This window comes from Anser cygnoides, chromosome 9 (assembly GCF_040182565.1).
Source record: "Anser cygnoides isolate HZ-2024a breed goose chromosome 9, Taihu_goose_T2T_genome, whole genome shotgun sequence".
Classification (NCBI taxonomy): Eukaryota; Metazoa; Chordata; class Aves; order Anseriformes; family Anatidae; genus Anser; species Anser cygnoides.
Genome location: NC_089881.1, coordinates 25623450 through 25637953, shown reverse-complemented (window position 1 = coordinate 25637953; position 14504 = coordinate 25623450). Strand labels below are relative to the sequence as shown.

Genomic DNA, 14504 nt, shown 5'->3' with positions numbered 1-14504 from the left:
ATCCACTATTCCCACCCCGATTTACTTATGTACCTTGCAGCAAAAACTACCTGGGAAGCTTCCTGGGGACTGCTGCTTTTCCAAGTAGAAGAGCTGATGAAAGCTAGAGTGAAAGAGCCTACCTTTAGTGTAACGGGTTGCTCTAACAGCAGAAAGGAGGAAATAAATTGTAATACACATGCCCAAACATCTTCTGAACCAAAAGTTTCACACTGAGCTTTGGCAGAAGCTAACCCCTTTGAGATATTTTCTCAAATTAATTTCAAAACAAGTTTGCAAATGTTTTTGTATGTCAGCAATGTTTCGTGTAGCTCCTCGAGATAAAGTTTGGGTTCAAGTATTTGTCACCTATGGTTATTTCATTTGGAGTACATATATTCTAACTTGGTATTATGATCTTAGAGGAAATATGTATTATTGCTTAGAATAAAATTTATATGCTTGTCAGTAGTATCTGTTTGGCTAAGTACAGGTTACCCATGTGAAGATTTATTGCACAGGGCGCTTTCTTTGGCCCTCTGCTCTCAGCAGGAACGTTGCTGTGTCAGTGGCTTACACCGACCCCTGCACAAACTAGGGTTACTGAAGTCCTGAGGTCATAAATCAGGTGAGCTGCTTTTTAATGAAGAAGGTAAATTTGACAAGAGGCTATATGATTTTTTTTCTCCTCAGAAATACCCAAATTGAATCAAAGGTTAGCAAAATCCCAGAGAGAGAATGAAAGTCTTCAGGAAAAGGTAAAACATCTGACGCTGGTGGCCGACACGGTTGAGCTGAAAACTCAACAGCTTCAAACTTCTCTTCAGCAAGGGAATGAGCTACAAAGCAGGTACCGTGAGCTACAAAAGGAAACATTAGGTAAGAGAATTTTGAGATTCCAAGCAAACTTTCAAATAAGATGAAATGCAGGAATATTTGAAGTGTCTAAGTTCTGGCTGTTACTGTGAGTGCACTCAACAGCGGAACTCAGGCCCTGATAAAGCATGGATGTTGCATGGTCAGAAAGACAGCATGTCAGTCTGAAGTCTGTTACCCTGTGGGAAACACAAGGTAATTCTCAATAAGAAATAAAATTAAGGAAGGGAGGAAAACGATGCAGATGGTGGTAATACTGTTATGCTGTTACCTGTCAGTATGTAAAACATCATGGAGACGGCTCTGAGATTGAAATCAAAAGAGGTGCTCTCATTTTGATTGGGAAGGCCAAACTGATCTATCAGCATCAGAAATGATAAACCTTAGCCTAAGCCAGTCTCTTTTCCACTAGATTTGTTGAACTTGAATCTGTCTAATGATGTGCCCTTGATAGTTTGTCTCAAGAATGAAGAGTCCTCTTGAAAACTGTAAGAGAAGTGGTAGCACTTGGAATTAGAGCATCTTGTGAGCTTTGTTGAGACAATGGCTCGTTACAAGAAGATTATTGTGTATTTATGTTAGTATCTCTTGAATCTGTTGTCTCTATAAAGCAGTATTGTATTTGTGGTGCTGGCTCAGAGACATTTTAAGACATTCAGAACATATAGAGGTTGTGCTGTTCCACACATGGCTTTGAGTCATCAAATTGGCACTGTAATTACCTCGCTGCCTTATGCACAGTATGTAATTTCAGGTCTAAAGCAGTAGCTCTCGGTGCTAGTCATGATAAAGGAATTTCACTGATCCTTCGATAGCAGTGATAATATCAAACGTGAAACTGAAGAGGGGAAGACCGCAGTGACTGTGGAGGACTCATCCCCCAATGAGTTATCAATCCAGATTGCTGAGGGCATTTCTGTCACTGGATAACAATACTGATAGGAAAGCTCCAGATTTGAATGCCAGATATGATCAGATATTTGTACAGATACAGATTTGTACAGATTTGTATCAGATAATTGTACAGCCTTCTCCAGGCACCATCCACACAAGAAATAAACTTTATATATCTTCCTTTTTTGTGGTATTTATTCACAGAACTGACTTTAAATGAGTACAAAATCGGTTAGACTTGGCTCTGAGAAGCTTCTTCTCTGTGCACTGTTCATAGTGTGCTGTTTTGTCTGGTTTTTCTTGGGGAGCTACTGCAGTGAACATAGTGATCCAGTGTCTCAGGATCTTGTCCGTGACGTTTTCTGGTAGGCTCATTGTCTGATCATAGCTACATCCTGTTTCTTAATCCTCTGTTCCGAGTAAACTCTGGCAGGCAGGATCTGGGGGGAGGGCTGCCTTAAAAGTGTTTAATTGTCAGTAACTAGTCACAGTAGCTCATTCTGAAGATCTAATTAGATTGGAAGAAAGGCATCAATTTTATTTCAATTTCATTTTTCAAGAGAATCTTGAACACAGTGAACACATCTCAGAAAGTGTGTACCTTTTTTTTTGGCTTCTGTGTAAAATAACTAGGTGAGATTTGAAGAAAGCATGAAATAAAATACTGGGAGTGCATAAATGGTAATTGCTGTGTTGTTTTTTTCAAGAAAAGTAACCGATATTATCTGTACACATGCATATATATATAATATAATATGTCTGAGATAAGTGCCTGGGTTTAAAAAAATAAATAAACCAAAACCCGAAATAAATTCAAGATAACATCACTTAAGAAGATAGAATTGAAGACATTAAGTAGTTGCATAGGTTTACCAAATCAAGTTGCTTGCCCCAAGAGCATAAGGTCACCTGTGACTCCTTATGTTCTACTTGAAACTGTTTTGAAAAAGATGCTCAAAATGCATTCATTTCTGTAGAAGAGACAAGTGTGTTTCTTCTCCATTAAGAGATTTATGTTTTATCAAAATAATCTGTGTACATGTCTAGCTGCCAGATTTGACTATTACAAAACCACAGTCTAAAACTTGGAAGTTGTATACTTTAGAATATTCTTTTTTTTTTTTTTTTTTCTTAATATGTTTTTCTCTCCTTATATACTCTGAAGTAACCAGAGATTGAGCTTGGAGGCTTTTGCTGTACTGGGAATTGCTCGAGCAGGCAGTATCACTGAAAAGATAGCCAAGGTGACTGGCTCAAAAATAGCACAAGAGTTGCAGATCCTGCAATAAGACTTAGAGCAGTGATTTATTAAGTTGATTGAGCTTTTCTTTCTCTTCTAAAAGGGTAGCACAGATGGAAGGTCTGTTTGGTCCTTAGTGTGGTCTTGTGCCATGTAAGGAAAATGTCCTAAAGTTCCTTAGTACAGCGGTCTGGGTGTTCTGCTGGAAGTGCTGAGAAATTGCAGTTATTTGCAAGTCAGTTTGAGGATGGTTGGCCCCAGTACTCTGTACAGAATCTGTGCACCAGTGCTTTGGTCCCTGGTTGCTACCTGGTTGAGTAGTGTCATGTTTTGGTCACATTGTTGTGTTTTCTAAGTAGCAGTGGATACAGAAGGCTTGTTTTGCCCTAATACCTGACTTTCTTCTGTGCTCAATATGACCAGCAAACTTATTTTCACTTCCTTTTTAGGAATAACTTATCCCCTAACTTTGTATAAATAAGCACAAATAACGGTACCTCGTAAAGCAGTTACAGACCGTTTATTACTTGTCTTTCTCTAGAAACCTGAGTGGGTGTACTAACTGACTGCCTAGAGGAAAACATAATTACGTTTGACATGCATTTTTCAGGTGCAAAAATTAGTCGAAATAAAATAATCTCAGTGCAGAAATAGCTCCTTCTCAAGTGCACTTTGACATTCCATTTGTGTTAAAGTGCCTTTTAATTCTCTGTACGAAATAAGAAACTCGTGGGTGGCACAAGTTAAATTGCCACTGGAGCTGTGCAGCCCGTTGCAGTTCCTTCCTCAGAGTACGCACTGAGAACGCTCCTGCTTACATTGCTCAGGGCTGAAGATTTTGCCTTATATAAGGTGCCACATTTGATATATCTCAGGTAATCTCACACATTGCTGAGTGGAGTGGCCGTATGTGAGCATGTGAGAGCTTGGTGATTTCAGCGGCAGTTCACACGCATTCTTGGGAGCTGGAGCATCGGCACTCGCCGCTGCTGGAGGAAGTCTAAAGCCCGTTTAATTCAGTGTCCTGTCCTCACCGCTGAAAATGGCGCGGTTCAAAGGAAGGTACAGGAACTCTACAACAGCAGTTATGAGATAATCTGTCATCCTTACGTGTCTCATCCTGATCTAGGAGGTCATTGAATCTAATAAGACAACCTGTTAAGCTTTGAAGTATGTGGCTTAATATCTTTACATCAGACGTATCGTCACATTTACTCTGGTATGAAAATTACACAGGGTTATCATTAGAGTTCCCCTTTCAGTTTTGTAAAGCTGTGAGCTGCACGGGTTCCTGTAAATAAAGAGTTCCATAGTTTGTTTACATGCACTGGAAAAATACGTTTTCTTGCTTAGCTTTCCCCACATTTTAACTCCATGGAGAATTGCCTTATTCTTGTGTTAGAAAATGAAAGTTGTTCACAGTCAACTTCTTTTAGCTTAACCAGTGTGTAATATACTTTTTTGATACTTGCATGGCTTTATGACCCATACTCTCGAAAATCTGAAGTTAGTTCCTTAAGTTAGTACACTGCACCATAACATCACACCAAGCAGTTATAGTTATGTTCTAATTTTTTGTCTTTAATATGCATAACATAGTACGTTAACTGTAGTATAGGTATGCCACATCATGAGCAGGTTCAGACTAGCTCACGCAGGGCACCCCTACTTGTGCTGAAAAAAAAAAAGATCTTTAAGCTTACAAAGAAGTTTCTGTTCTAGAGGCCCTATTGTACTCTCTGGATCTTTTTTCTTTCTTTCTTTCTTTTTTTTTTTTAAGTATTATTGTATAAGTCTACCAAGATTGCTCAACAATTGCTAATAAAACATCATTGTTTTCAGTTGCTTAGAATATTACCAAACTTAACTAATCAGTGATTTTTGAATGGTAGTTACACAAAATGGGCATAGCTTTAACAAGGGTAAGATGGGTGGAAATGTCACTGGATTTTATGTTTCAATCTTACTATGCAAAAACGTTGTTGAAAAACCCTTGGACCTTCTGTTCCTTGAGAAAGGACTTTGAGCTGGGGGGGTTGACAGTATTCTCGACACAGAGGGCCATGTTGAACTGATGTCTAAGCCTCTGAAAGCATTAAATATCTGTTACTGTGGTGGCCAAACTCTGGTGTTCTGGCCCCAGAACACCGGGCTGAGCGATGCTTTCCCATGCGTTACGTGTCACCGTGGTGCTGGGCAGTGGGACAGAAAGCAAGGAGGGATGCGGTGGAGACCAGCGAGGAGCAGGAGTGAAGAGGTTAGGGCGTTGTGATGGGGGGGCCGGGAACTGTCCTGTCAGTAAGCCAGGCAGCGCACGCTGAGCAGCGGGATGCAGGTCTTGAGTAGCTGGATTCTTTGATCCCGCAGCAAGAAAACAGTATGCTGCCGTATCCTGAGCGACTGTTTGGTAATGTGTAGTTATAAAGCATGAAAAAGCCATCTGGTATTAATTTTTTGTTCAGTTCCAGCACTCACCACAGTCACTAATGCAGGGTTTGTGTGTATCTTGCATGCATCCTAGACGGTACGCTGGGGTTGCTCAGCGAGGCAGCGTGGTCAGAGCCATTTCCCTTCTGACTCGAGACCTGCAGTCTGCTGCCCTGCTCTGCTTCTGAGTCATCCCCGGGTCTGTGGGCACTGCAGGGAATGCAGTTCACAGAAGGAAACTGGAGCCGTGTCCTAAAAGAAGTAAGTTGCTCTGAGTAGGATAGCCGTGGTGCCTGGGAGGAGGGTGCTCTCAGCAGGACGTGTCGAGCGGCTGAAATGCCGCTTCCCCAGGCTTCGTGTCGTGCAGGGAGGAGACGGCTACCAGATGCTGTGTGGTTTAACACAGCAGGTAGAGGAGGAAAAGTGAAAGAGCTTTTCCTTTTTCCCCGCTGGCCTAGTTCCAGCTGAACCTGACGGCTGACATGTTCTGTTGCACTGTGCATCCTCCGCTGGGTAACAGCCCCCACGCACTTCACAGACTTCAGATTTTAGTTTCCGTTCCTCCATTGCCAGTGAGTCACGCGAGGGAGGGCAGCAGGGAGGGGAACACACAGAGCAGGCTTTCGCTGGTGGCCGGAGTTTCGCTGGAGCAGATCCAAGACACCGACAGCAGCGGGGCTGCAAGCCAGCCCCCGTCCCTGCCCGGGCTTCACCGCCCGGACACACCGCTCCCTTCCACCTGCAGCCCATCACCGGGAGCTGATCTCGTTCTACCAAGTGAAATTTTTGATGGAATATGCCCCCTTTGCCTGCTTCTGATGAAAAATTTTACTCTGTACCCACAAATCCTGTAGTTTTATACCTGTGTCGGCACTGCCGGTGGATTTCGTTTCTATGTTTTTGAGTTTCATATTCCATATTTATCATTTAAGGAGTTTCACGTTGTGGTTTCTCTAATGATGGAGTTGAATCGCCGTCCGACGGCTGGCTGGCAGCGACTGTAATCGGTACCACGTAGTGGAGCTTGTGAGCGTGCCTCCTTCGGCCTTTGTCTTCCATCCTGCCTCTGGGCACCTCCGGCAATAAGGAATGCTCACTGAACTTTCTTCCAAGCTTTATTAACGAGATTTGGAAATCTTCAAATAAGTTGTTGACCTCTGTAGGAAATTGCAGAGTAAAGACAACTTAATCAGCCGCCCAGGCGGTGGGTATCGCGTCTCGGGGCAGAATGTAAACTTACCATTAACTTTCCCTGAGCTCCTCCCCACAAAAAAGAGAATGATTCCTTTCATCCAGACCCCTTCTCCAAGTTAATGTGGAGAGGACATTTATGATTAATCTCTCACCAGTTACACTGCTCGTGGAAGTCAACGCTTAGTACAGGCTGCTAGAGATTTCTGGTTTTGATGAGAGACAGACTGGGATTTATTGAGCTAAGTTATCATTTCTCACTTCGGTGTAATACCAGTGAAAGTAAAGACATAACCCTTGAAAGAAAAAGCCTGAAATGTTAGAATATTTTGAAAACGTTTTATCCATGTTTACATCTTCATTAAAACTTTTCCACTGTTAACAGTGATAGGAGACATAACTGAGAGCTGCCACCCAAATTTTTGTGATAAAAATAAAGCAACTGTTTTTTTTTTTTTTTCTTCTTCTTGCCTACTTCAAAAGAATATTTTAGAAGCTGCTTGTTTGTGTAAATAGGGAACCTTGAAAGCTTAGTGCTGTACAGCGGTACTTCTTCTCTCAAGAAGCCTGGAAAGCGCACCGTCGCGTGCTCGCTCCTGCTCACTCTCTTTTTGAGTGTGCCCCCAGAGAAGAGGGGCTGACAAAGGAAGGGCACGCAGTGGGTTCACTTTAAAGTATCTCAGCGGTTAGTGCGACTTCGGATTCCCCAGCATCTCAGCAGCATAACACTTGAGCAAAAGGGTCACTGTGACTGCTGCTCGTATTGCTGTGCTGTTTGACTCACTATTTACTTATTTTGCCTATGTCAGGTTTCGTTTTCAAACTGTGTATGATACAAACTTGAAATAGCAGACGTTTTCTGGAGGAAACATAAATACAGTGTCATATGTGGAATTCATACAGAATATTCATACTGCAAAGTATTAATGAGCTAAAATCCCAGCTAGGCAAGTCAATGTGTTAAGTGAGGCATTCTTTTTAATTGTTATTAGTAACAAAATGTATCAGTTACTTAATAAACCAGTTATTAATAAGCAATAAAATGTGGATATCCAGGAGTTTTCAAGGCGAAAAGACTGCTAGCTCAGGCATTTTTGTTCCTTGCTTTCTGAATTGATCAGTAAACCACAAATCCATACACAGTTGAAGTGGTCTGTCTACGTAGAGCACATTACTGGATAGGGGTAATAAAGCTGGATGACTCGGTGATGATAAAAATCTATTTCTCTTTCTTCTTGAAACAGAAAGCATGATTTTATTCACGAAACAAAAATCAAATATATCTTACCATTGTATTAAAATAAACTAGTAGGAACAAACAACACATTTTTATTGTCTCACTTGATCGTAGTGAAAATCAATTCCAGTTAGTAGGTTTACACTACGTAGTCAGTGTGTATGAAATCAGTCTGATATAGAGGGCCCACGGCTTTTGGTTTTCTTTTTCTCTTTTTCTTTTTTTTCCCCACAAACTATAGAAGCTAATATCCCTTTTTGGTTCAGTACTGAAGTAGTTCTGTGCTCCAAACAAACAAACAAAAAAAAACAACACACAAAACCACCTGGATATATTATGTGTTTTGAAAGGATTTTCATTTCTACAACCAACATTATGAGGATTCTTGTTTTGTATATTTTTGGTGAATTGTAAATTATTGCATGTTTCGTATGATAGCAGTCATTTGCAAGAGCTGAAACTAAACCTTAGTTTCTACTATTGTTTCTTAGTTCTCCTGCTTCTCGTGACTTTATGAAAATTACCTTCATGAGTTATGTTTTGCTGAAGAGGTGATTCGATTGCTGATCTCATACCACTTTTCAGAGTCATGATGCATCATCTGGTTAGCTAGAGATGACAGGTCCTGAAGAATTCTCAGCTAAGGGCAAAGTCTGGTGAATAATTGTCTAATCAAATAGACTGAAAAAAAAAAAAAAAAAAAAAACGATAATGCCTTGTGATAGTGTCATTGTCTATATTCCTGGGCTTGGAAGCAGTGGAGGAGCTGCACTAGCACATGCTCCTAAAAGATAGGAGCTAATATCCCTGCTGTCATTTTTATTGCTAGCCTAATCCTTTCCTTCACTTAATCATAGATATAGAATATTTTTTCTTCACAAAGTCATTGCATAACCTATTTATAGTTGCAGATTTACCTCTGTACGGATTTAAATTGCTGGCTATGCACGTGAAATCTGTCTTTTAAGGCTTTTGATGCTACTGCTTGATAGTCCATTTAAGTTACTAAATATAAACTTAGCAGTGGTCTGCTGACATAATAGACTAATGAGAGATGATAGAAAAATGCAGGCAGCTGTAGGAGTAGCTGGGAAGTTTAAGTGGGGAATGTTAACACTCTTCATGGAAAGGAGGAGCGGTATTTTCATGTACATGAAGTGTCTCTAACAGCACTTTAAAGACTGCTTTGAAAATCCAAAAAGAGAGAATAGTTTCCTGTAGTTTTAGGTAGGCTGCAGTTCAAGTATCCCCTATTCATGCCACAAGTGCTGTTGAAATATTTTTCTATCAATTCCAGCTGCGATACTAAGAATTTGAAGGGCTGGAGCTGGGGAATGCAGTTTGGTGTTTGAACAGGCTGTGACAAACTGGTTCGGCCAAGCAATGGCTCATTAGTGCTTTTCAGCAGTCTTTTGAAATGGAAGAGGAAATACATGACTGCGATGGAAGGAACAGCGTCCTCTTCTCTCCAGCGAGGTGCCTGGGTAGTGCTGTGTTGGAGCGTGATTTCCTTGCGGAAGAAGGGCCGCTCTTCACTCCTGCTTCAGGAAAAGCAGGAATCCTCATTGAAGGAAATCTATTGATCGTATTTTGTTTCATCTGCTTGGCCCATGCGCTGACAAAAATATTTGTCTTCAAGGAATTACTGTCAGAACTCTTCTTACCTTCAGTTCTCCTAGCCAACAGGTAAGTAACTCAGTGTTTAGACTCGATTTTGAGACATAGGAGAAGGTCTGTGGGAACAATTCTGACTTGCACCCAATTACTTTGGGTTTGAAAGGGCAGGAATGTAAGCAGAAATTCGGGGTTAAGGGCCAAATCTTTTGAGATACCAAATCTTTTGCAAATACCATCTAGGCAGCGTCTGACTCCAGAAGCGCGTCTGATGTGACACTGGTTAATGTGTCCTGTGGAGCGGGACGGAGAGGGAGCAGGGCGTGTTGCGATAGCATTGTCTCTGGAAATAAGCACATCAGAAGGTCTTGGAAGAGACTGCCACCGCATTTGTGGTTTGTTCTTTTCAGGGCACTGAGGGATGCTATATTTGCACATTGAAAAAATGAGAATCTGGTCCCTTCTCTTGCTTTCTTTACGCTTGTTTTATATGCGAACACGAAAGAGCTGATGTGCTAGTTCAGATCAGAGGTCCAGAAAGCCCGCTCCTGGCAGTGGTCAGGAACATATGCGTAGGCAGATAAGAACCAGGCACTCCTCTTCTGGCACATCCTCCCGGTTCCTGGCAGCTTTTAGTGATTTAGAGCCTTCCTGGTGGCACTGGCCCCCAGAAGGGATGTCAATTTACATGGCTGGAGCCCGTCCCTTCTCTCTTTCCAGACAGGCTTGTGCTTGTGAATCTGTAAGGCAAAGTACTTTATTGTCCATACAAAAAAATAATTTTTTTAGAGAACATAGTACGTGAAATACTATAAATAAAAGCGAATAGTTCTGTTCTGTGCAGGCAAGGACTTTGAGTATTTAGTCCTCTTCTCTAGTTTCCTTAAAAAATATAAAGCAGGGCGAATTAGTCTGACGGTAATTTTTCATGCATGTATTTCATATTTATCTCACAGCTTCTCTACTGTGTGCGTTAAATAAATGTACTTAAAATATCTGTAAAGTGTACATCCTGATTTGCTCTACCATTAATATTCTAAGAAAAATTAAGTATTTTACCCTTTTTGACACAAGTGATCGGCCAATATTCGGGACCTAGCAGGTTGCTACAGGGAGCAGAACTGGTGATCAGTTCAAGTAGTTCGGTGCGATCCTGTTTGTCGCTGAAGAAAGTCTGCCACCTCCCTTCCCCAGAACACCGGCGGAATTCAGCGGCAGGAGCTGGGCTCCAGCCACGGGCCAGTCTCAACCACGTTCTCCGTTGCCAGCTCCTGCCTTCCCTGCTCAACCGCCCAGTGTTTCCTGACCCCGCGTTTGAGCTGCTGTTCCACCCGATCCAGGCTGTGCCTGAGAGCTGACTGCTGCTCTCTGCTCCCGACGAGGGACGTTTCTCACAGCCAGCACCCTCGGGGAGGTTTCAGTCAGCCCCCAGCATGACAAATATTATCTTGGTCTCGGACAGCCCAGGGAGCGGCTCACGGAGTGCTTGTGTTCAAGAGGATTTGGGCCAAGTCTCTGAAGATTCAGATTATTCCTAAAATGAGATTAATTGGACAACGGAAACCATATCGTGGTATCGAGGTGAGAGCTGGGCTTGTCTCAGCAGCCATCTGCAAGTGCCCAAAGGGGAGGTAGGAGAGTAGGAAGGGGCGTACAGCAAGGCAAGGGACATCGGCTGCAGCCTGGGGCTTCAGGCTGGACGTCAGGAGCAGCCTTGTCGGCCCAGCACAGCACAGCACGGGCAGAGGCTGCCTCTGCAAGACTTGGCTGGATAAACCCGCAGGCCATCTCTGCTGGTTCTGTCAGCAGCAGGCAGCACCGGCAGCCTCCAGAGGTCCCTCCCAGGCTGAGCCTGGCTGAGTCACACTGAGAACATCACGAAGCTCGGTAAAAACAAAAATACTCCGATCTGCGATACCTGCACCTCGCTGCTGGTACGCGTGTGGGTATTTCTGGTCAGCAGGACTCGAGGGCAACGTGTGCAGCCTACACAGCCTTTCCGCTTCTCAGGGAGCGTGAAGGGGGCTGCCCCAGCAGGTCTTTCTCGTCGGTGACCAGTATAATGAGTCAGAGCTTGTTGTCTTTAAACCAAAATATCTGCCAGTTTTTTCCCCAAAGCAAGCTTAGATGAAGGGAAAACAAAACTACTTTTTCCCTGTGCTGTTTTTATGTACCGTAGTGCAGTGATGTGGTGAAAAGTGGCAGTCGCGCTTGTTTTGGTACAACGTGTCTGTTCCCAGACGGGCAGTGGGAAAGGGGCTGTATTTCTGAAACTGGGAGCAGAAAAACTTCGTAGGCATGCATTTATTCTTAGGTAGGCACAGTCATTTTAGACCAGAGACTTGGTGGTATGGGGTACATTCATACCGTGACCAGCACTGAGGTAGAGCTGAGCTGTGAGTTTCTGCCCGCCAGCCCCTGGGCTGAGCTGGTGCTGCTATGGCAGAAGGGGCTCCAGCCGTCCCTGGGGTCTGCGTGTCTACGGCAATGGGATTGTGCAGTGCCCGGGGGCCTCTCCAGAAACTCTGAATTACTGGCAGGTAGTCTTCCTTTTCTTACGTGTGCAGAGGACACTGTGCTTTTATTTAGATGAAACCAAAGTTTTCAGAAAGTATCTTGGATTTTTTTTTTTTTTAGAAGGATTTGCAGGAAAAGTAGAAAATTACATAGCTTCATCATGCATGCTTCTGAACTGATATCATTGTGAATCTGTTACAAATTAGCCGGAAAATTGATGGCTTCCAGAGTGGCTGCTTACCCAACGTGGGTGTAGTTCACAATGGGTGGTTGTCTTGTTGTTTCTTTCTTTCTTTCTTCCTTTCCTTTTTTTTTTTTCCCTCTGAAGACTTTACTCGTTGTTGCTATTTGTGAACCAGAAACTGGAACCTTCACTGAACACCGTGCCATTGGCTGGGCATCTGGAAAGGACTCAAACTGGGTGGCTAAATTTCTTAAACCCATTTCCAGGCAGACTTCATGCTCTCTGTTCCCAACTGTGGACTGTATATCTTAGAATCTGCCCAAACAGGAGGAAACAGCGACCAGCTGTGGTTCTTCAAGATGCTTTTTCTTTGTGCATCTTCCATGCTGTGCCTCCTCGGTTTCTGTCTGTATCACAGCAGAGCCTCCCCTCATGGAGAATATGATACTGCTGAAATACAGAGGTGGAGGTGAGGCACCCTCTCCTCTCATCCACCTTTTGTACATGTTTGAAGGCAGGGCTGGCTGCACGTGCTGCCTGAAAGGTTACTGTTGACTGAAAACCTCTGCTGTCAGAGAACGAAATGGTTCAAGAGCCACAGCTGGCCTCAAGGATGGACCTCAAAGAACCTCCCTTGCTCTGTTATTTCATGAAATAGGCATCTAGTCACAAAGAAATTCTCTAATTGTTACATTTTTGAAAGAAATGTTCATTAAAAAGAGTAAAGTTTGTTAAAAGGTTAGTTCTTCTCTGATAAATAGTGAAGTTTTATCTTGGTCAAAAGAGTTGCTACACTGAATTTCCGAGTCTTTTTTCCCCTCCTATAATGACTAGTTTAAAAATAAAAATAAAAATGGAACAGAACAAATGCTACCTGTTCTTTAAAAGTAGGGACTAATGACAGTAAGAACAATCAAACTATTTTCCAAGGTTTCACCTACTAGCCAGTAAAAGCTGTTTTCTTTGCTTCCCAGAGTATGCTGGTCGGTGTCTGGAAGGTGGCTAGTATACACCTAAGAATTCAGAACACCAAACTGCTTTTGATGTTATGAAAAATTACCCTGGAACTAAGATTTGTGTCTATGGTAAGATGTAATGTGAATCACAAAGATAGATAATGATAAACACAAACAATATTGAGATGTATTTGGACTGAAGATTCTTCAAAATGTGATGCTACTTAAAACTTTAAAACGAGTATCAATATTACAAAGCAGGAATGCTTTTCGTTCTGTGTTTTACAGTAAGCTTTATTTTCATTGCTGGAGAATGCTTTTACAGAAGTATTTGGATATAGTGTTTTCTTTATTCAGTAAGTTTTCAGCTGAAGTTTCCATTTGTGTTACTATTCCACTTACTAGTTTCTTCAGTTTTCCTGTGTCCTTCAGACTTGGTAGAAGACTGTGTTACGTAGTCCCTGTGGGTGTGGGTCCGGTCCCTCAGACTTTCTACTAACAGCTCCTGTTGACTTTGGTGGGAACTCTCTCTAGAGAAGACTTGCAGAAACCAGCTGTATAATTGAATCCATCTATTCCCTCATGAGAAACTCCTGCCCAATGCTCAGTCATTATGAAAACTTCTCTAAACAAATTGAGTACAAGAAGAAACAGAGCTGAAAGACCACCCAAAGCACCAGAACCAAAACAAGCATTATCCTTTTCCTTTTTTCTCAACTTGTGTCCATACTCTCACATCTAGGAAGAGGGGGGGGAAAAACACACACAAAAAACAGTTGTATATAATTGCTCGAAATCTTCTATAATCACTGAATTAAAAAAAAATAATCATCGAAATCAGATGTTTGTGAAAAGCTGCTCTGTAGCAGCCATCCCCATGCAAGGAAAGGCAAAGGGCTCTCTCCTTTTTGTGTTGTTGATTTACAATAATTCGATCTTTACTTAATCTGTTTTAATAAAGCAGTCACATTGCAGCAGAGTTTGTTGTTGTGAATTTTAGATCATTCCCACATGTTCTGTCTAACATCTGCTTGGTGTTTGAAGCCAAAGTTTCCCCTTTTTCTGTAGGCATCCAGAGCCATTTGCTTCTTAAGCCAACGTCAGGATGAATGACAGGAAATTAAAGTTGAATTATGTAGCTTTGGAGAAGTGTACAGAACAATACATTACAACAGAATGCCCGGTTGAAGAAAATAAAGTAAACGAAAGTAACTGCAGGTGGTCTAATCTGTCCTTCATGTACTTGGCCACGACTTTCCGTCCTTGCAGAAGGCCACGGTGCCAGCGGAGAGCCGACACGTCGCGGCCTGGCCCGGGGCCTGTTGTGCAGTTCTTGGTGCAGACAGCAGAACTTGGGTTATAACTCAGCGGCTGCATGACTTGCATGGC

The 14504-nt window shown here is 42.4% G+C and overlaps 1 protein-coding gene across 6 annotated transcripts in view; it reads left to right on the top strand.

The window, feature by feature from the left end:
* Positions 1 to 14504, top strand: part of LEKR1 (leucine, glutamate and lysine rich 1) — a 54735-nt gene that overhangs the window by 20779 nt on the left and 19452 nt on the right. For all 6 annotated transcript variants that reach the window (XM_067002609.1, XM_067002611.1, XM_067002608.1 and 3 more), the window contains one exon: positions 673 to 858. In XM_067002609.1, coding sequence (XP_066858710.1) covers positions 673 to 858 — 186 coding nt within the window. The remainder of the gene's footprint in view (positions 1 to 672; positions 859 to 14504) is intronic.